This window comes from Betta splendens, chromosome 21, assembly GCF_900634795.4.
Source record: "Betta splendens chromosome 21, fBetSpl5.4, whole genome shotgun sequence".
Taxonomy (NCBI): domain Eukaryota; kingdom Metazoa; phylum Chordata; class Actinopteri; order Anabantiformes; family Osphronemidae; genus Betta; species Betta splendens.
The window spans coordinates 5,838,863-5,860,411 of record NC_040899.1 but is presented as its reverse complement, the minus strand read 5'-3'; the positions used below and the strand labels follow the sequence as shown (position 1 = coordinate 5,860,411).

Below are 21,549 nucleotides of genomic sequence, written 5' to 3'. Positions count from 1 at the left end.
CACGCGTCCCGGCTCCCTCACGTGATTAATGAAGGCTTTTAATTGCGTTTGGTGGCCAGAGGTTCGCGACGCGGACGGGGGCGATATTCCACTTCATCATTGTCCGAGCGCGGACGCTCGGCGAGGAGGTGTGAGCGTGTTTTGACGCTATAAATTCTATCATAACATTTGGGAGGTTGTATTTCTTCCTCTGGTCAGGTCCCCATCCCTCCTCTTCTCTCCCCCACCCACCCGCTGACTCCACCCTCCAGCAGATATAAGCTGCGTTCATAAGGTGAGCGTCTGTCATGAGCACATATCCCAGCGTCCCCTGATTGTCTGCCTGCAGTGATTATTCCTTTTAACAGGACACTCAGAAAGGTAAGTCCTCTGCTCCTCTCAATGTGTTTAATAATGTTCAACATGCTTTACTGCCTTTCACACATTTGTTTGCATGTGCTAAGTTTTCTGTTCTGTGAATTCACTACAGTGTAAGTGAAACATCATCCAGGAAATTTAATATAATTTCATCTCATTGAAGGCACTTCGACACAGCACAGTTAGATTTAGCGTCAACAAGACGCCCTCCTTTAAATATGGAAAAGGATTTTCATTTTTCCTGATTTTAGTGCCATCACTGTGTCCGTTTTTGGGCTGCCAGGTTGCATTAACGCAGCCTTTTATTGCTGTAGTTTGCATCACTTGTGTAGATCAGCATCCTACTTTCTCCAGGGCTTCAGAGGCTGCATGTGTCAGTGTGTGTGTGTGTGTGTGTGTGTGTTTGTGTGCGTGCAGAAAGCTGAAGCCAAACTGTTAGATGTGCATAATAAGGACAAAAGCAGCGGTTTGGTGGGAAGAGCCCAGAGGACAAACGCTGTCTGCGAGGAGCCTCTGACGCTGCAGCAGATTTCAGAATTCGCTTGTCTATGCCCAGAATCGCTCCTGATCACGCAGGATTTATTAGTTAAATGTTAGAGTTTAAAAGTGTTTGACTTGACAACAAAAACTCTAAAACAAAAAACTAAACTTTGTATTAAAAAGTGTTTTCATTGAATAAGATGTTGATGTCCAACATATGTGGCACCTTCACATGTGGTAATCACTCTAAAAACAGTAACCTGTTGGTTCTCATCTTATTGGATGGAGATCACCTTCAGTCACTGCCTAATGTCCAGTGTGATGGTTTTCTCATGCCGCCGTTAACGTTTCCTCTCCTTCTTTCTCTTGGTCCTATGGCCCTTACGTTGACCTCATTACTGCTCTTATGTGCTTGTGTGTGTGTGACAACCTTTGCATGCATTATTCTGCAGACATTAGGAATGTGCAGGACAAAAGGACTGAAAGAAAACTATAAATGATGGTGGGGTAAAAGACGGGGAAAGAGGTAAACACTGGTCATTCAGCTGCACAGCTGTGGCTGTGTGTGTGTGTGTGTGCGTGCGTGCGTGCGTGCGTGCGTGCGTGCGTGTGTGTGTGTGTGTGTACAGGGTTTGTTTGAGCGAGGACATTTGCAGGAGGTGTTAATTTTACACGATGCGCTTAGTGATGGAAGCTACATTCAGGGAAGCAGAGGTGATGCAAATGTTTTCCTTGTCCTCCTGACAAACCACCACTTAGCCGGGCTGCTGCCAGCTGAAGGCTGGATTTGTCCTGGGGTTTGCGGCGCGGGGAGGAAGGCAGAGCGGTTTGCCACACGTGTTCAGTGAGCTTAAAACATCTGTTTGGAGTCAAGCTGCCTGTTTTACAGAACAACTGCTTTAAGTTCTGCTGCTCAGATGTTTGACCCTGACCCTGTGATGCCGCCAAGAGGTTTGAGCAGACACGTTGTCTTGGCCTCTGACATCCACCGCGGCTGCAAAAGCGGCGCGTGTCTTGAGGTCACAGCACCAGGATGTTTGTGAAAGACGGAGAAGGAGGTGAGAGACGTGAGGGTGATGTGAGCGCAGAACAAACGTGGGTCTGTTCAGACGCCTGACAGAGGGGAGAGAACAGAACAGACAGGTGTGTCTGCAGACGTGGCTTCAACAGACGCGGAGCCGGTACCGTGGGAAGAGAGGAAAAAAAAAAGTGTGTGTGTGTGTGTGTGTGTGTGTGTGTGTGTGTGTGTGTGTGTGTGTGTGTGTGCATGCGTGCGTGCAACATCAGACACACACGTGTTTCTGTAGCTGAAGGATCGGCCAGAAGTCACCCTCATTTGTTACATTTATTATCTGTCTCTGCCGCTCCCTGCGCGTCCTAAGGTACGGACAGTATTTTAGTCGTAACACAGTCTCTTCCAGAAATACTGAATTATTATGATCGTACAATCCATCTCTCCACTATAACGCCCAAAATTTAATGATTTTCCTGAGAAGAAGCAGGTGTTCATTTCAGCATAATTCTTTCCATTACAGATTTGTTTAGGAAGCTGCGCAACTCCTATGGTTATAATGAAATGCTGGAGAATGCAGTTCATACTTCTACAGGGTTAAGCTTGACTCAGCGAAAACAACAGCTTACACATGTATGGGGCCCAAGAGTCCTCTCAGGTTGCACACCTGAGGGACCATTTGCAGCCTTTCACTTACGTGAAACGTCAAAGAGATGGACATCTGGAAGGAGTCGGGAAAGCAGAGAGGCAGGACATATACATGTACAGTGCAGGCTTTGAGATTTGCTTATTTGTGGGAGCGTCTGGGTCTGGAAGCTCAGTGGTGTGAGACCAACCGTGCAGATGTTTAAAATAGACGTCCAAGCAGAGATACGTCATTGTCCTCCTCAATCTAAGAAGCACTTGGAAATTAAAATAGATCATAGGAATTGTATAATCCTCATAACTTTGCTTTTCATCTACTGCTTAGTTTAAATTTGAACTCTTTAAGTCCTGTAAGCATGTGTCTGTGTTGTTTGTTGAAACTGCTCTTTTTCTTGTTTTCTCTAATAACAAACTAAAATGTGGAAATAGCTGGTTAACGTCTATGAAAGTGTCCTTACTGTACGAAGTAGCACTTATGTAGAATAATGTTAGAGAAATGTAAACACAGAAGCTGTTGACATCACTCTGCGGTTGGCATGACAACACATGGTTGCTATGTGACACAGAACAGACCCTCCTTGTACGACTCCTCTGATCTGTAGTCGCACGATTTGTCAGAATATTTTTACCCCTTTGAAAAGAGCTATTCACACCCAGCAACACTGAGCCAGTTGGTAATTAAACTGTCAAGTTCATTTTCCCTATAATAATGATAATAATATTATTATTATTATTATTATTATTATTATTATTATTATTATTATTATTGCATTTTTTAAGGTAGTGATGTGACTGTAATGTTTCCCTCGAGGATTTAGCGTAGTAAAAGTTAAAACATTATAAACTGTAAATGTTGCTACTAGATCTACATTTTGAATTAAGTTTGATGCAACTTAGAAACATCCCAGTCAGCCTGAACCTTTTTACTTCACTATTTAATATAAATCAGTGAATTTAATTTATTATTCGAAAGAAAATTTTTTGTGTAAATGGAATTTCAATATTTATGTCCTGCTATGACAACAACAAAATTATATTCAAGACTCACATTTGAGTCACATGACTTATGTTGTTATTGTATGTTTGTGTGGTTTATATTTAATTGACCAAAACTGCGTTGCCATCTTAGCAAGGTCTCCCTCTAAAAAGAGGCTGCTCAGTGGAATCTGCTTAAATAGAAGTAAATGACATGCAGACGCATTATAGTGCTAACTGGGATACTGGGAATGGAGCACAGCTTCCGGCCAAAAGTTAAAAATAGACACTTTTTGTTGGGAAAACTTTGTGCTAGTCCTCTAGACTTCATGGCATGTCTGGCCTCTGCTGCTCTGGAAAGTAGGTGAGCTTCCTTCAAAGGCCGGATTTCATCAGGGGAAACTGTGGCAGAGCTGTGTCAAAATCACCAGTCGACTGAGAAAAGGTTAAAGGGCACGAAAGGTCCGGGGGGCTTGTGATGGAGCGAGCAATAAGGATGTGGTTTAGGATGTCAACTGACCAGTGAGTGGGCGGTAATGGAACTGTGCCTGCAATCATGGTTGAAGCTGGTCGCAGAGTGGGCTCGCGTGTGAGTGAGGTTGATGCTGGAAATGAAAAATGGTTCATTGAAAGAAGACTGTCAGGAGAGCAGATGAGATGCTTCATCATGGGCTGAACTTGCCTGTCTTCCTGTTTCACCTTCTCACCTGATCTTTGATGCCATTTTTGAGTATTATTTAATTTATGGTTTTGTCATTGTTTGATTTATGGCACAGAAACAGGAATTACAGGAATGATGTCATTAATACCAGCCGGAGATGCGCACACACACTGGCGGGTTGACTAGGAGGTGGCAGAAATACTTCACACACATGTAAAAAAGTGTGAGCCTCTGAACTCTTTACACTTGTTCTCATCACAGTCTGACTACTTGTTCTTTTTGGAATCTACTAAATCCACTGCATAAGTTTCATTGTTTTCACTGTCCTTAGAAAACATTGTAGTATATTTGTTAAAATGTTGGTGCAGGGCTGTAATATTCCAACTTTCCAGAAAGTTGTACTATTTAAACATTACCTCAACCTCCCAAGTTCATGTCCAGTGAAGCCATTGTTGCTTGTAACACCCTCACTTACACTGTCTATTTTCAATATGAAGTTTATACACAATTTTAACTCATGCTGCCTCATGGTGTTCCACTTTCTACAACAGGCATGCCACATAACTGTTATCACACCAGTCTTTGCTACACTTACAGAACTAATCCAATGGATTTTAAACAGATACAGACTTCTCATGTTTTATCTTGTCTGCTTGCTATCCAGGCCTTGGCCATGCGTCCTCTCCCTGCCCCCTTATTCCTGTCTCTGCTACAGCTTGCAATAATCACGTATGCGAAGGGTGGCGCTTACTATGGACACAAGCAACACCCTCAGCAATACCAGCCCATGCAGCACCTCCAACACATTGGCATGGGCAAAGAAGGATTTCCCCAGCAACAGTACCTGGGCAAAGAGGTGCCCTATATGCAGTACCCACACTACAGGAAGGAGCTCCCACAGATACCGATGCTCAAAGGCAATGAAAATGCTCGTAAAGGAGGGGGATATAAAGGAATCCAGGACAAAGGTGAGATGTTTTCTACAACCCCTATTCAGACATTATCCAAATGTGAGAAAGCAAAAACATTTGTTTATTTTTAATGTTTCTATAAAATTAGTGTTTTCAAGATGCAAATGATAAATATTTTTTACTATTTATTTATATTATTAATTAAAATCACTTGTACGCTCACTGTGTGAACCAGAACTCCGTATATTTTTAATGTCATTAATCTATCACAGGTCAGACTATTCCTAGTGGTGCTGAAGGAATACCTAGTGGTCCTCAAGGAGAGGCAGGACCAGCTGGACCTCCTGGACCGCAGGGACCTCCAGGGCCTCCGGGACCTGCAGGGAATGGACAGCCAGGACAAGTAGGGCCACCTGGACCTTCTGGGCCACAAGGAGTGCCTGGTGTGGGAAAACCAGGAGTAGCAGGACTTCCAGGAAAACCAGGAGAAGATGGTGAAGCTGGGCCACAAGGAGAAATGGGACCTAGGGGTGAGGAAGGGCCTCCTGGACAATCAGGGCCTCAGGGTCCCCCTGGACCACCTGGGCTTCCAGGAATAGGTAGACCAGGCATAAATGGATTACCAGGTCAACCAGGTCCAAAAGGAGAGCCAGGTCACAAAGGTCTTCCAGGATTACCAGGATTACCAGGACCCAAAGGCGACAAGGGTATAGGTCAACCAGGACAACCTGGCCACAAAGGGCTCCCAGGGCTTCCAGGACCAGCTGGTCCAAGAGGACTTCCTGGTTTTGGAAAACCTGGGTTGAATGGAGCACCAGGCCCCCAAGGACCACCAGGACAGAAAGGACATCCTGGTGAGCGAGGACCAGCTGGGTCACGTGGTGAAGGAGGGCCACCTGGCCCACCAGGACTACCTGGGCAAGGTAAGCCAGGTCAAAATGGCCTGCCAGGACAACCAGGCATGCCAGGTGCTAAAGGTCATCCAGGACCATCAGGTTTGGCAGGGAAGCCAGGACTGCCTGGATTTGGTAAACCAGGACTTCCAGGGCCAAAGGGTGACAAAGGTATGACTGGACCAAATGGACCTGCGGGACAAAAAGGAGATAAAGGACATGCAGGACTACCTGGTATGACTGGACCTCCTGGACCAAACGGACCACCAGGTCTCCCAGGTCCTTTGGGACCACCAGGAGGTTTAGGTGCACCTGGTCCTAAAGGAGACTGTGGAGATGAAGGGGCTAAAGGGCCAGATGGAGCCAAGGGTGAACCTGGTATCCGTGGGTTACCTGGTAAGGATGGTGCCCCTGGAGAATCTGGAGAGCCAGGACCAAGAGGTCCACCTGGACCAATTGGTGCCAAAGGAGATGGTGGACATAAAGGTCTTCCTGGTAATCCTGGTCCCGTAGGACCTCCAGGACCAAAAGGAGAAACTGGATTACCTGGTGAAATGGGACCTCAAGGTCCCAAAGGAATTCCAGGGATAGACGGTGCTGCAGGACCATTTGGGCCTCCGGGCCTTCCTGGGCCAAAAGGAGATAGTGGTCCTCCTGGTCTACCAGGAGTAGCAGGTGAGGGAAGCTCAGGTCTTCCTGGTCCCATAGGACCACCAGGGAAAGAGGGCCCATCTGGGCCTCCTGGACAACCAGGTCAACCTGGCCCTCCTGGGCCACCAGGTCCACCTGGAGTATCTGGTCTTTCTCCAGAGATGTCTGGGGTACTGTCTGAAATGGGTCCTGCACTAGATGGTGTGAAGGCTGGTGGTTATGGAAAAAAGGGCAAATATGGAGGTAATGGAGCAGAAGTGATGGGTGCCAGCGGGCTGGAAATGCCGGCATTCACAGCAGTAGCAACAACTCCCTTTCCACCTGTGGGAACTCCAGTTGTCTTTGACAAGCTCTTGTACAATGGTCGCCAAAGTTACAATCCCCAGACAGGAATCTTTACTTGCGACATGCCTGGCATTTATTACTTTGCGTATCACATCCACTGCAAAGGGGCTAATGTATGGGTGTCTTTGATGAGGAACAATGAGCCAGTGATGTATACATATGATGAATACAAAAAGGGTTTCTTAGACCAAGCATCAGGAAGCGCAGTATTACCTCTTCAACTTGGGGACACTGTACATATTCAGCTGCCCTCAGATCAGGCCTCAGGACTTTATGCTGGGCAATATGTGCACTCCTCCTTCTCTGGTTACTTGTTATATCCAATGTAAAGCCACACAATGCAAACGAAGAGAAGCTTCAGTGAACAAAAGTGAGACAATATTTTTGTACATTAAAAACATAATAAAGAATGTACCTTAGACTGCGCATTGTTACTTAAGTAAAGTTGAAAGGAAATATAGTTAACAGTCTGAATAGACAGCAGCCTTTTACTGTAAACTCTCACATGCCTAAATAGGAGAGAAGTTGTTTCTTTCAGAGCTTTGATTAAGGAAGTTGAAATAAAACACATTAAAGTTGGTTCTGCATGTGTACATGAGTGTCAAATATCCACAAGGAGCAATTACTTATTAGGTATCTGTGCCGCCTCACAGCTGGCAGCTACATGTGCCCTGAGTGGCGAAGAATGCCAATTGCCCCCAAAAAGAGTGATGAATTTGGCAGGACGTTTGCATACTTTGAGTCAATGTTTCTGAAGTGATGCACACAATAACAGAATGATGATGATTTACATTATAGCAGTGTTGGTTGAAAAGAACATGATTGTGTACAATTGGATTTATAAAAGAAAGTTGTCATTGATTTTGAAATAAATATTGATTGTATTTGTGTAATAATGGCAAAATGATGGAAAAAGAAAGTGTTGGAAATAGAAGGAATGAGGGTTAAAAGTGAATAATCACCCAGACATGTTGCCTGAGCAAGTGTGCCAATCAAGGAATGTTGTGTTATTTTTTTAATGTTTGCGTGTAGGTTTACAGAAATAATCCTGTCAGGAAACACACACACCATTTTTCCCAGAACTATGAAAACCACTTTCTATGATATATTCAAGCCCATTTTGGAAAGCTGTCTGTCTTAAATGTATGTGGTTATTTGAACCATCATGTATGTCTCACATGGTACAGTAAATTTCAGAAAGCACAGAATTCCTCGACAAAATCAAAAAGTGTTTGGGTCAGGTCTGATGAAAATTCAGACAAAGATTTAATGATTCAACATTTAACCTGTTCATTTTTAAGGAGTTACTGTACCTGATTTATTTGTATTTTACTAGTAATTTAAAGATCTGTTGATTATATCTTAAGTATTTTGTAAGTTATGATTTTATGCATAATGCATTTGTAGTTGTTTTGGAAATGACAAACATGTGCAAGAGCGCGTCAAACTGAGGAATGTAGTTTTAAAAGGGACGGCTTCTTGGTGGCTTCATTTCTTGGTGTAGTCTGTTTTGCTGTTTAGTTTTATGATAAATTAACTCATGACATGCAAATATGAATTATGTAATAATTTATTGTTTCACCAGCCAATCAGCTACATCTCAACAAAGGAAATATAAAAACTTTTAGGGAAAAAAATATGTAAATGTCCTCCTTCACAATGGTGCTAAATATTATTGTCACTGTAACCAAAGAATTTGTGTCTGTATTGTTCTTTTTGTCTGTGTTGTTTTTCTAAATAAAATTTGTTTAATAAAAAAACTTTTTAATTTTTTTCTAATCAAATAACAAGCAGGAAACATTGAGGTTAACATATTAACATTTATTTCTGCAACGGGTCAGGCCTAATGTCTCTAGTTACGGTAGTTTCCTTTATACACCTGAAAGTCCTAAATCTAATTTCTGCAGAGGATTCATAAAGATTTACAACTACTTGAGTTTTGTTCTTGAGGGACTTTTAAAATTACTGTACGCTTTGACCAATAATCCTGATTTACAGCAGGTGTTTTTGTTTTTATTACTGTCTGAAACACATTTTTAACACACACAAAGCTTCAGAACTAGAAAAAACGATGGAAGAAAGGAGTGACGTCACGCTTCCAGCTGTGTGCGGAGAGAGGTGCTGAAGCTGCGCTAGGGGGAGGGTGTAGGGCGGCTTTGTGCGCATGCGTGCAGCTATCACTATGCATTGAGCATCCGTTTTGTTTAGCTTTAGATCTATTTCAACAAGGACGACTTAACAGACGCGAGGAAAGACGCATATTAAGTAAGTGTTAAACGAGCTAACGTGTCACACGTTTATGCTATTGTTAGTTGAAATCACAATTTACAGAACTTGCTAATGTAAAAAAAATGATTTTTGTTTCATTAGTTAGCAACTGCAGCTAACGCGCTGGCCTGCTTCAAATCAGTACAACACCCCTTCCGACTAGATTTAAACCATTATTTTAGCACGTCGGTTTTATAATGAGAGACATATTTTGGGTATTTTGGTCGAGTTCATGTCTAAGAGCTTTACAACATGATAGCAGCCTTTCTGCAATGCGGGTTACATATTAATAAGCTATCAGCTCAAATAGACAAATGTATAAAGTGTACAACTCATTGATTATGAGAAAAAATGTTAATAATACAAATCACTTTCTAACCTAATATACTTTATACTTCTGGTGGGACAGATTTCTGCCTTTCTGTTGTTTTATGTGTTAGCAAATAGATTTTCTAATATTTGGTGTTGTTGACACAAAACAAATCATGGACATTTATAACATATATAGCCTTTATTTCCTGACATAGATCACTTCATTAATTATAAAACAGTTCTTTTGGCTGAAATGGTTTTGTTTTGTGTCAGGTTTCTCTCAACATGACATCCCGCGTAGGTTCCAGAGTCGCTGGCATCAATGGAAGTGACTTTAAACACAGAGAGAGGGTGGCTCCACTTTATCAAATGAGGCAAGTAGACCTTACTTATGAAGCGCATCAAATATAAAGCCTGTCTTCAGCTTCAGTTCTTTATTGTATGCTCTAAATGTATGTCCTTTTATTTCCAGTGCTTCTATGAAGTCAGAGGTGCGGAAGTTAAACTTGGTCCATCTTCTCATCTGGCTCCTGTTGGCAGCGCAGGTCATGGTCAGCCACTTCAACCTGGTGTCACATGACACAGTGTCCATGCCATACCAGTGGGAGTACCCCTACCTGCTCAGTCTCATCCCTCTATTCTGCAGCAGCTTGTCATTACCAAAAAACAATATCAGTTATCTGGTTATATCCATGATTAGCTCAGGGCTATTTTCTGTAGCGCCTCTAATTTATGGTGGAATGGAGATGTTTCCTGTAGCGCAGCAGCTTTACCGCCATGGAAAGGCTTATCGATTTATTTTTGGCTTCTCTGCAGTGACTGTTATGTATCTCATCATGGTGGTCGCAGTTCAAGTGCACGCCTGGCAAATATATTACATGAAAAAGCTTTTAGATTCATGGTTTAATGCCACTCAGGAGAAGAAGAAAAAATAATGTAGTGAAGAAAGCTGTAACTACACAAATCTGTCTTTATCCTAATTTATATTTACATTGTAAATTCAGTTCCTTCTTATTACATCATTATTTCTATTATTATCACCACTAAGGCTCTAGCAGGGCAATCAGAAGAGGCATCAAAGTACCATCCATGAACATGCATTCATGTTGCAGTCATCTAGCGCAGACTATACCTTTAAACAGAATAAATATAAATGTGTTTGTTCTTATACAACAATGAAGGCAGCAACTATTCCAATATGTACAGCACAGTGAAAAGGATTTAGGAACTTTAGAGTCTTCTGTTACACACTGTCACCAGTGAGCCTTTGGCCATGAAACCAATCATTCCATCCATTCCAACAGTATTCATCCTCACCTTACTCTTAGTGCCTAAAATCTTGCACAGTGCTGTATATATTGATAAGAAATGGAAATTGTGTGTGTTAAACGAAGTTCTTGGTTTTTTCTATTGTTGCAGATGCTCTCTTTTTTGCATCTAGCTCTCATTTTCAATGTCTGAATCAGTTTTTTTGTTTTCATTCAACGCCAGAAAGTCTATATATTGAGGCTTTGTATAAACCTTAAATATGCATTGTAAACCAAATAAAAGCATAGTGTCCAACTTTGAATGCAGTCGTTGTTCATTCTAAAAAAATTCATCAGCCTAACCGCACTTTGATCAAATGATCTGCGCCTGCGCGAAGTGAATGCCACGTACTGGTTGACGTTGACAGTACGGAGGACGCTTCCTGATGCTGGCCCGGATCTAGCAAGGCAGCTAACGCCTTTAATTTCTCACAGTTTAGGGAAACGTGTGAAACACAGCGTGGTCCAGTCGTCTGATTGAGGTAAACTCATTTATAACTTCATGTCACAGTTGCTTTGCGATTTACATTGTACCTCCCGCTCGTCCCTGTGTTAGTACTGCTTGACAGTTACGCTACTAGCTAGCAAGCTATTGCCATTTACCGTTAGCCTGCTAATGTGATGAGCTAACGCTACTTCGCCCAAACAGGTGTCTTGAATGATTTATAGAAAGTTACTTATAAACAAAGCAGAAGGGCAGTCTTATGTAAGGAAATGTTGTGTTTAAACATTACTAAGACTAAAATATGTTGTTCTACGTGTCTCCAACATTTATTGAGGGCAGCTAACTATGCTAGACGTTACATCGAGAAGCGCTTTTAATAAGCGAAGCTATGAAGTGAAAGGACGCTATGTAACCGCGACTCATGCGATCAAAACCTGGCTCCAAAAAGGGGGTCGGCGTTAACTAACTGTATTGTGGATTTTGTTCATGGTGTGTACGTAATGTACAGCAGGTTAGCATCCACTTGTGAAGTGCTGTTAAAGGGCCACTGACAGATGACTCGATGACTTTGCGATTAAGCGTGCTGTAGTTACTGTCAGTATCAAGATAGATTACGTGTCTGTGACATTTAAAATATTGGATCCCAGTGCACCAAACACTAATGCCTTGGAATCTATCTTTAGAGACTAGGGAGCAATTAATTGCATTCTCTGTTGAATGTAACTAAGCTAAATGTTAGCAACCACAAAATCCCTAGCATCTAGCTAATTATTCGCCTGGCCCAGAGCACATCAGGATTTCATTGTAATAAATATCTGTTTCAGCTTTAATTTTCAGCAGGTAACGTAGTTAAACCAACCCACAATTACGCCGAGTTATGTAGTCGCGTATTAATCTATCGCCAACTAGTTCACTATATTGATCTACTCTGTATCGATTGCATAACAACATAATCTTGGGAGTTTCAACCAGCTTTTTTCTTTTAAATCTTCCTAACGTGGCTCAAAGTTTTAGTTGCCTTATCAGACTGGTTGATATTTAGGTCAAAGATCTCTAGTAGCACCTAGTGCCACCTCACAGGATGGTGTGTGACCCTTAGACCTAAAGTTAAGATGTTACAGTGTTACAAAGTCACACTGCTTGTCAGATATAGTGAAATGTGACTTGTAATTGCAGAGTCATCTTCATCAAAGAAAATATTCTTGTTTAGGAGGAGCTGCACCTACAGTATGACGCCCTTATCGTCATAGGTGCAGTAAGGACATACTTTAATGGCTCCTTAAATGGCAATGACTTTATATTTTAACCCACAAAGTCTCACTTTATTTTAATTATGTTGAGCAGTGCCTATATTGTTTTGCTTTGTATTCATGTGATGGAAAACCGATATTTGGGCTTCATCACATATGGTCTGTTTTCACAGGGTAACACTCTAGTGTGTCAGTTGAAAAGCCTTATCTAATGCAACAAATGAATTTCAATTCAAATGCATAGGGGGATTTGTGTTACTTGACATCTGGTGTTTTTTCATGTCTGAAAAGTCAAACACCATGATTTGCTTTGTACTTGTTCAGTGTACAGTAGGTTCAAGAGTAGAGCTTAACAATAAACTTGAATCTCCTGTTTCCATTCCTGGTTGAAATGGTGTCACTACAGTCTTAACATGAATGAACTCTGACACAGCAAAAACATATATGAAAGGTGTTTTATTTACATTTACAATTATAAAGACAGATGTGAAGTTGAGCCTTTTATTCATGATATGGTTAGTATTTACTATGTATTAACATAGAATTGCATAATGGATTTTTATTATATGGTAAATTCATGTTTCTATTACTGTGAATTCATTTTATCAACAAATTTCCTTGCTTGCGATAAGGAATAATTGTGTCTTTTCAAGTGTCTATTTGAATTTTGAAAGTTTTCAGCCCATAGTCAAATATAATACAACTCAATAATTACATGTTTTATTATACTTCAGCATTGTCATTGAGAAAAGACAGCAGTTGAGAGCTGTTCATAAAAACAACCTTTTCTGATTCTGTTGAATAGTGTGAACATAACAGGCCGGACAGCACCATGAACGGCCAGCTGGACCTGAGTGGGAAGCTGATCATTAAAGCCCAGCTGGGTGACGACATAAGACGCATTCCTATCCATAATGAAGACATAACCTATGACGAGCTGGTGCTGATGATGCAGCGTGTCTTCAGGGGCAAACTGCAGAGTAACGATGAGGTTACCATCAAATACAAGGATGAAGGTGAGTCAAGCCACAGGTCTCAATCTGGGGTGAAAGTGTTATCGATACCTTTTCACCATTGCTAGGTTTGTTTAATACCTATAACCTAGCGTTACAGGAATAAATTTGTTTCTGTTTTGGCATCACAATATTCTGTGCAATAAATAATTTGCCTACTGTTGAATAATCTGGTTTCTCTCTTCTGTTTCACCTTTTTTACAGATGACGACCTCATCACCATTTTTGACAGTTCCGACCTCTCATTCGCTATCCAGTGCAGTAGAATACTCAAATTGACTTTATTTGGTAAGATTTAGCTAGACTTTTATTTGTCTCGTGTATAAAAACACACAGTCTTGGACACAATCTTCTTTCTTTGGAACACAGTCTTTAAGCCTGTAACTTCTCACACTCAAAAAAAACGTAATCAAAGATGTTTTTTAGATCAGCTGTTTCAGACTTTAGTCACTGGAGGGCAGTCTAGTTCATGTTTTCTACACCAAGCTTAAGGGAAGGCTGTCTTCACTTCTTTCTGACTGTCTCTGGGAGGAATGTATATACATCACTGGTTCAGCATTTGTGCCAGTTATACTGGTTTCTACCCAATGTAAATTATGTCACATCCCAGCTTAGTCCAGTAATTCAGTAGTCTCATAACAAAGGGACTCAAGGTGTAGGTCATAGAATTAATTCCCAAAGATTTTAAGGTTTTATAGAGTTAGAAATACAGTCTTTTGTGAATCTATTCCCAAGTGTGTAATAACCACACCATGCTGCTTTTGGTCTTGTTCCTGTTATCAACCCCGTGAGCTGCTAGATATCTTTTTGTTTTCTTAAAAAACAACAAAAAAGGAGCACTTCCTTCCAGTGAAAGCTATGTCCTGGCTCATCATCACATGGCATAACCTCACGTGGAATTGATATCCGCAAACATGTGTCTAGATCCAAAGTAAGCGAGAGTAGCTAGATTCTCAGAGCTGTATCCCATTTCTATCTGTTCAGCATTATCCACACAAACAAAGAAACCGTGTAAGAAAGGAATGTCTGCAGTCTGTATTCCTGCATTCAGCAGAAATTCTGCTCCTCAGTCAGGTTGTGCTCTGTGTACTTGCAGTGACCTATGTGGTACACGTGATGTGAGATGAGGAACATTTTGTTTACTGTGGGTGTGCTATGTATAAAAAGCAATGATTTTAATGGTGTTAATGTTATTTCATTTAAGTAAACAGTGTGTCTTTGAACAGAGTTTTTTTGTCTTATTAAGATGTAATTGGTAAATGAAGGGTGTTGAACTGGTGCCCTGTTATTCTACCCAATGTAATTGCACATTATGAATGAGGATTAGTCCAAATACAGTAATGTGGATACCTGAGATTACAGAGATTATCTATTTGGCTGATTTCACAAAGCCATTCACAAAAGCAATCAGACTGAGGGGAAAAAAAACAAAGAGCATAAAAATCCTCATTAACAGTAACGAGCAGTGGAACTAGGACGTGAAGTCCTACACAAATTGTTTCCAGCTGTGCCGTGATGGAGAACTATGTCACATTCCATGAGTAAATCAAGGTTTTGTCTTTATTTTACCTCTCTGCAGTGAATGGTCAGCCACGACCTTTGGAGTCTAGTCAGGTGAAATACCTTCGCAGGGAGCTCATTGAGCTCAGGAATAAAGTCAACAACCTCCTGGATACACTGGAACCTCCGACAGACCCTGGTCTGGCTGCTACAGCACTTGAGAGTGGTACGTACTCTAAAACACACAGTTGGAACTAGACTGACAGTGATCAAATTTAACTGTATCTGTATTAGTAATCTCTGTGTTCATTTGTATGTAGATAGGTAAGAAATTGAAATACAGAAATCCACACAAGTGAGTGTAGAACACAATCTTACACTTCTAATGTGCTTATATACTATCATTTCCCCCCCCGTTAGCTACTTGCAGAGGAGCGCACACAGCCCAGGAGATGAACTTATTTAATTTTATTTAAGTCATGTCTATTTAAACTCTTTATCCCACCAATAGGCTTTGCACAGACTCCTTAACCAGCACCACACATATTCCACACGGCCACTGCCACAATTGTAAGCCCTGTATTCCTCACAGACACTGCACTGGAACCAGACACAGACAGTTTATAGGACTTAAGTCATTGTTGGTCACGTTGTAATAGGTTATTTTTCATATGAAGGCAATTATACACTACGTTTATGTCCTAAAATAGATTGTGATTGTGTCCAGTTTCGTTGTGGTCACTCACACCCATACACTTTTAAAGCACAAATGGGTGGTTCTCTTGTAATCACAAATGTAACCAAACTATTTTGCTAAATGCAAATGTGGACATGAAAAGTCTGCGTCATCTGCTGTACTTGTAAATCTTCATAGTCTTCATAGTCTTTCTGCATGATACTAAATTCAACATGTTAAAACATGATTTGATTAGAATCAAAAAAGGAAATGTTGCTCTGTTCATCTTTTTACTTGACAGTTCAGTACTATGTTGAGACAATGGATTTGCCACCAGTTAATTTATAATCAGCCTTAATGAGGCTTTGGCAGTAATCACTGAGACCAGGCAGACTCGTCCCCTTGTGCTACATATTTAGTGTAGTAAAAACTCTCTGTCTTCCCCCTTTCTGTTTTTAAATGTAAGGAAATCTTTGTGTAGAATTGTTTTACATTTTACATGCTGATGACTCTGTTTTAAGAATCAGTGGATGGACGTGAAGGCAAAGTTGTGGCAGCAGACCCCACAGTGAAGCAGGCCACTCCAGTCAGTGCAGCTAGCATGTCAGCATTTGACCCATTAAAAAACCAGGACGAGGTCAACAAGAATGTCATCTCATCTTTTGGACTGAGCGAGGACCAGGCCCAAGGTATTTCAGAAGACAGAAGTGTTTTGTTTCAATGTGTTTTGTTTCAATGTACCGTTTTTAAAACATTCATTGTGTGTGTTTTCTGAGGAGCTCCCCCAGCAGTTGCACCAGAGGAGCGCTCCGGGACCCCTGACAGCATTGCCTCCGCCTCATCCGCAGCCCAACCAGGAGTGCCCCCACAACCACAGGCTCCCTATGCTGGAGTACAACAGGGACCTCCAGCTGGCATGGATGGTGAGATGCGTGCACACACAGCAGCCACCTCTTACATTTAGGTTCAGAAATAGAAAACCTTTTCTGTTTTCTGTACAACACCATATTAAATATAAAAGCAAGAAGGACATTCATTAACAGATGGCTAATTGAACAAACCTACGTAATTAGTCTTGACTTTGATCACATCTTCAGTGTTTCATTTCTTAGTATACACATACTTACACTAAGGCATGAACAATGTTTGTATTAGGCACAGTTTATCTGCCAAATGACCATAGGAAGTCAGAGACTCTGCAGGGTGGGGGATTTAACGGTTCTAACATTACAGCCAGAGTAGTTTCACTCCCCGTAGAGTGACGTTTTTAGTGGTTTTCTAATTTGAATAGGTCCCACCACTGTAAAGTCTTAATCAGAAAGAAAGTAAACAACATTATCCATGGACTTAGCATTAATGAGAAATACCCTATTATCTTTAATATGGACTTCTAGGCCAAAATAACAACAAAATATAAATGAAATGAAGGGATCATAGAGCATTTTGACAGAAATAATCATAACATATAACTTCCCCTCTGGCTTGTTGTGAAGAGAAACCCAGGCAGGTGCAGCTGAAGAGGCGAAGCATTCTGTATTGTTGACCACATCTCACTAAGCAGACTGTATTGCTTTCTGCCTGTGGTTTGGAGGAGGTGAACACTGAAGCAAAAGCGATGTCTTATGTTGCGCCCTTCGAGCTGTCACACTGCTGATGTGATGGCTGAGCACACCTGCAACTCTGAGCATTAGCACATGTGCTGTTACTGCAACCATTTAACACTTGGTTTGTGGTTTGCCTGTGGAGTGTTGCAGCGCCGTTCCACAGGGCCCACAGGGAGTTCAGATGGTCCAGGAGACTCAAAAGACTTTGAGTGGTTGGGTTATCCAGCTACACAGCAGGTTGTCCAGTCATCCTGCTCAACACAAAACTGTGCACTGTGCAAAAAATGATTTGAGATTAAAGACGTTGTTGAATAAGTAGCTCATTCTTGATAGTTTTTGCAACAACCTTTAACATCGAAGTTCTGTGTCCAAAGAAAACAGAGAAAACAGAAGTAATGTGTTGTGGCTGATGGTCAAAACAACCAGAATGCATTGCACTCTGACGAATCATCTCAGCTGCAGTGATTGGGCCTACCTGTTATCTATCTAGTTGTAGTCTGTGAACACATGGCATTTGACTAAATCCTGCAGTGACACAACCCAACCTGATGCAATGAGTCAGATAAACTGGGCACAGTTGTGCATTAAGACTGTCTCGATTTGTTGACGCACGATTATTTGAACAGGGAGAATCTGAAATTAATATGAAATCACCTGATTTTATTACTAAAGAGAACCTCTGCCCCAGTTTTCAGAATCTCCTGAATCACATGAACAGTAACAGTGATGTTTAGAACAAAAAAAAAACCTGCGTCGCGACTCACTTGTGGAAAGACGGTGTTTATTTCAACCTCCTCTTGCTTTTGTACATTGTGCATTCATTGTGTAGTGTATGTAAATTTGTAATGTAAGTAAGTTTATTCCTCTTATGTCATTCCTGCCCTAAGGTCAACACAGGCAGGGGACTGGACACCAGTTGAGCATGTGTGGCCTTTATATTGTGGCTTTAGGCTCACTTTTAATGCAAGCTGAGTTTACTTGTTACCATAACAATATTGCTAATCCATATGAACCCTTTTCCATGTGCTATAGGCCCCTTGGTAATAACTCACATCTGTGCGAGTGAGCGTAGAGCTTTTTATCAGATAGGCAGACATGTGTTTGGTGTGAATTGTTTATTCAAACTAGGACCATGTTCTCATGACTCCGTCTTAAGGCATGCGAAGAGTTCGCCAGAACGAAAGCCAAACGCTACGTTGTTCCAGTGAACATCACTCTTCCAGCTTGGGGTTTTCTTTTGGAGCAACGCTCCGCTGTCTCTGCTGCCTCCAGGCATATCTTTGTCCCTAGTGGCTGAAGAGAGCTCCCAGGCCAACATGGTCTAACAGCCATGCGTCCATCCATCACCTTTACATAACATGGATGGATTACAGATCAAGGAGGGGAGGAAGAGAGGCCAAATGCACACACCAGCCTTTAGACACAATGGAGAGCTCGTGTTGGGTTTATTATTAAGAGGGTGTCATTAAAGCAACATATCAGATATTAGATGTTATATGATTATAACATCATGTATCTGTCTGAAAGGGATGTGCCGGGTACAGTTGCTTATACTGTATGGTTTCAATTAATGACAGCTGGGCACAAACTGAGGATTTCATGCACAAATGGGGCTATTTCTGAAGTTCTCTGACAGTCCATAATTTAATAGTTTGCCTCCTTTCAACTTGGTTTTAAGACTTTCAAAAGTTGTAAAGTATTGTGGAAAATCAGCACCACTTTTTACCAGCACATGCAAAAGCAGCGAACCCTGGTAACACTTTCATTATTGTGCTCCGTCTTTGTGCTTTTCATGACGTTGCTTTAGGTTATGTGCCAGGTAGAAGATTTGGGAATAAGACCTTGTTGGGGGAAACAAAAGTTTGCCAAGTGTTCAGGCACTGGATGGAAAACCTCCACTGCAGTGAGGAGCTCACTTGTCATCCCCCACTATTCACTCCTGGCTAATGCTTCAGTAAAAGGCCTAGGAAGAAAACCTTTTAAATCAGAACCATCTCTGAGATGATGAGGACTGTCATCTTGAAGTCATAGCTTAAAAGCAAGTGTAACAGGATGGTACTGTATAAAGACAGTCACTCTTTTTCAATGGACCTTTAAGGATCATGTAGTGTAATTGTGTTTTTCTGTCCTGATCCTGAAAGTGTTTACATAAAAAAAACTGAGGCTGTTTACACGTAGTTAATAAGTTAGGCCCTCTGCTCTATGTAGTGATTAGTTAATGCAGCCAAGAAGCCTTCATGTTGAATTTGCTGTTGGATTTCAGTGATGACAGTTGTTGAAAATAGCTTGATATGATATCTGATCCATAATACATATTTCATCAAGTGAAAGCATTAGTGTTCAATGGTGCACTTAGCTGCAGCTGACTGAAACTAACTTAAGTGCACGTGTTATTACTCCTAAGGAATAAGATGTGAAGTGGCCAATGAAAACTCGTATGTAAAGTTTATATGGATGAGAAAGTGTAACAGTAATTACTGAATTTCTTGCCATTGTCGCTTCAGGTCAGGTGTACCAGCAGTACCAGGCTCCAGGTGGGTACCCACCCCAGCAGCCGGGTGCCCCACCACAGCAGCAGTATGGCATGCAGTACCCAGGTAACTAAAAGTGATCAAGATCTAAAACAGCCGTGTATTTATTTCCTCTTTAGATTGAAATAACAGGACCTTTTGGCCTCTTTCAGCAGGGTACAGCTCTCAACCTGGAGCCCCTCAGCCTGGCCCGACACAGCAGCAACAGTTTCAGAACTACACGCCCCCCTCCTCCCAGGCTCCTGCTCCAGGCCCAGCCCCAGCCCCCGGCTTCCAAGGTGGCCAGCAGCAGCCCCATCCACCTCAGGGAGCCCAGCAGTACCCACCAGGAGCCTTCGCGCCCCAAAACTATACCTCCCAGGCCTCCCAGCCTGCCAACTACAGCCTGCCACCCAGTTCCCAGCCCGCCTCGGGGTACCAGCCGCGGCCCGGATACACCCCACCTCCAGGCAGCAATGTCACCCCTCCTCCAGGAGCTGCTAATCCCTACGCCCGCAACCGCCCCCCCTATGGCCAGGGCTACACTCAGCCAGGCCCCGGATACCGGTAAAGGAGAGAAGGTGGATGTTACCAGCTGTCACTCACCCTCAGTCTTCATCCTATGTGTGGCTCCAGCTGTTTGGAGAAAATGCAGGAAACCTGGTTTCCTGCTCTGCCTTCCCCCCTCTGCAAATATGAATATGAAACAAGCAACCCCCCCTCTGGTAGTTCGTGTTTGTATGCCGTCTGTCCAACACACCACTCTGTTCTGACCCTGCTGTGTGTTTCCTTCTTACTTTTCCCCTTGTTTTGTGTTGCCATTCCTCTCTGCTCTGTCCTCCTGTATCGGTCAGTGTCACACACACACACACCCGTGAGACCAAAACAGGCAGTTGCACAAACACTTTATTGTTATTGTCATGTCTCAATTTTGTGAAATCAGGATCCACTTTCTGCATTTGTGCCATACAGCTCAGCCAGTTGTGTTTGAGTTGTACTGTGCTTAAATGCATTTATAAGACACTATCTACATGAGACGTTACCCCCTTTGTTGTTTATTTGATCAACCTCACAACCGTGTTGGTATTAATGATGTATCAATGAATCTACACCACGCTGGGAAGACTAGCTACGTGGTTTATGGGAAGTGTAGTTCCCAGTCAGAAGCTTCTTCTGTTTAGTTTATCACCTTAATTAAAGTTTGCAGTTCCTCCCTCTCTTTATCTTATCACCGGTTTTTACTAATATATCAAATCAAATTCCACCTTTAAGTGATATTAGTAGTTTATGTATAAACTGTAACATTTTTTTCCTTGAATCTAATAAATGACCGAGACCCAGCTGGAGTCCTTTTTTTAATCTTTCTGTTTTGATATTACGTTTCTTTTGGCTCGGTGTTGTCGGTCTCTGTCTTAACATGGCCTCTAACTTTGTGGTTTCTGAGTTCATGTCTCTGTTAAGTTTGGCTTCTCTCTTCCCTTTCTTCCCCACTTGGATTTGGAAAACGCTGGTAATGCTGGTATTCGTATTTTCTTTTCCTGCCTGTGGGTTGTGGTTGGCTGGAACGCGGCATCAGAGTATGTGGTTGGTCTTTCATGTCGAACTGTGTCATAAAATGAGACGCATTAAGTGCACAGGGTGTAATAAAGATAATTTAGTGACCTAATATTTAGTGTCTAGTTACCCTTTAACCAGCCTGTACCCAATTCAGATTGGACTTTAAGAACCGATCCT

The 21,549-nt window shown here is 41.9% G+C and overlaps 3 protein-coding genes across 7 annotated transcripts; all 3 read left to right on the top strand.

The window, feature by feature from the left end:
• Window positions 1–47: 47 nt before the first annotated feature.
• Window positions 48–8,660, top strand: col8a1a (collagen, type VIII, alpha 1a). Of its 3 annotated transcripts, none has more exons than XM_029137869.3 (3): window positions 48–360; window positions 4,795–5,098; window positions 5,314–8,660. In XM_029137869.3, exons 2-3 carry the CDS (start codon window positions 4,804–4,806, stop codon window positions 7,257–7,259), a joined length of 2,241 nt encoding a protein of 746 aa, XP_028993702.1. In that variant the 5' UTR covers window positions 48–360; window positions 4,795–4,803; the 3' UTR covers window positions 7,260–8,660. The 3 variants fall into 3 exon arrangements, with proteins under 3 accessions (XP_028993702.1, XP_028993700.1, XP_028993699.1); XM_029137867.3 differs by lacking the exon at window positions 48–360 and adding an exon at window positions 3,347–3,833; XM_029137866.3 differs by lacking the exon at window positions 48–360 and adding an exon at window positions 3,347–3,914.
• Window positions 8,661–9,062: 402 nt separating this feature from the next.
• Window positions 9,063–11,080, top strand: jagn1a (jagunal homolog 1a). The gene is made up of 3 exons (XM_029137874.2): window positions 9,063–9,195; window positions 9,784–9,884; window positions 9,983–11,080. The coding sequence occupies exons 2-3, from the start codon at window positions 9,796–9,798 to the stop codon at window positions 10,443–10,445; spliced, it is 552 nt and encodes a 183-aa protein (XP_028993707.1). The 5' UTR covers window positions 9,063–9,195; window positions 9,784–9,795; the 3' UTR covers window positions 10,446–11,080.
• Window positions 11,081–11,145: 65 nt separating this feature from the next.
• tfg (trafficking from ER to golgi regulator) lies at window positions 11,146–21,155 on the top strand. Of its 3 annotated transcripts, none has more exons than XM_029136717.3 (8): window positions 11,146–11,299; window positions 13,318–13,528; window positions 13,730–13,813; window positions 15,105–15,251; window positions 16,223–16,390; window positions 16,478–16,624; window positions 19,810–19,902; window positions 19,992–21,155. In XM_029136717.3, the coding sequence occupies exons 2-8, from the start codon at window positions 13,345–13,347 to the stop codon at window positions 20,384–20,386; spliced, it is 1,218 nt and encodes a 405-aa protein (XP_028992550.1). In that variant the 5' UTR covers window positions 11,146–11,299; window positions 13,318–13,344; the 3' UTR covers window positions 20,387–21,155. The 3 variants fall into 3 exon arrangements, with proteins under 3 accessions (XP_028992550.1, XP_028992548.1, XP_028992549.1); XM_029136715.3 differs by having other exon boundaries at window positions 11,147–11,299; window positions 19,989–21,155; XM_029136716.3 differs by having other exon boundaries at window positions 11,148–11,299; window positions 16,481–16,624; window positions 19,989–21,155.
• Window positions 21,156–21,549: the final 394 nt, after the last annotated feature.

Excerpts from the sequence above, each read along its gene's own strand:
- tfg (XM_029136715.3), top strand. The coding sequence starts at position 13,345 with ATGAACGGCCAGCTGGACCTGAGTGGGAAGCTGATCATTAAAGCCCAG. Across the intron at positions 13,529-13,729 it reads CATCAAATACAAGGATGAAG|ATGACGACCTCATCACCATT; the intron begins GTGAGTCAAGCC and ends CCTTTTTTACAG. Across the intron at positions 16,391-16,477 it reads GAGCGAGGACCAGGCCCAAG|GAGCTCCCCCAGCAGTTGCA; the intron begins GTATTTCAGAAG and ends GTGTTTTCTGAG.
- jagn1a (XM_029137874.2), top strand. The coding sequence starts at position 9,796 with ATGACATCCCGCGTAGGTTCCAGAGTCGCTGGCATCAATGGAAGTGAC. Across the intron at positions 9,885-9,982 it reads GCTCCACTTTATCAAATGAG|TGCTTCTATGAAGTCAGAGG; the intron begins GCAAGTAGACCT and ends TTTTATTTCCAG.
- col8a1a (XM_029137869.3), top strand. The coding sequence starts at position 4,804 with ATGCGTCCTCTCCCTGCCCCCTTATTCCTGTCTCTGCTACAGCTTGCA. Across the intron at positions 5,099-5,313 it reads TAAAGGAATCCAGGACAAAG|GTCAGACTATTCCTAGTGGT; the intron begins GTGAGATGTTTT and ends AATCTATCACAG.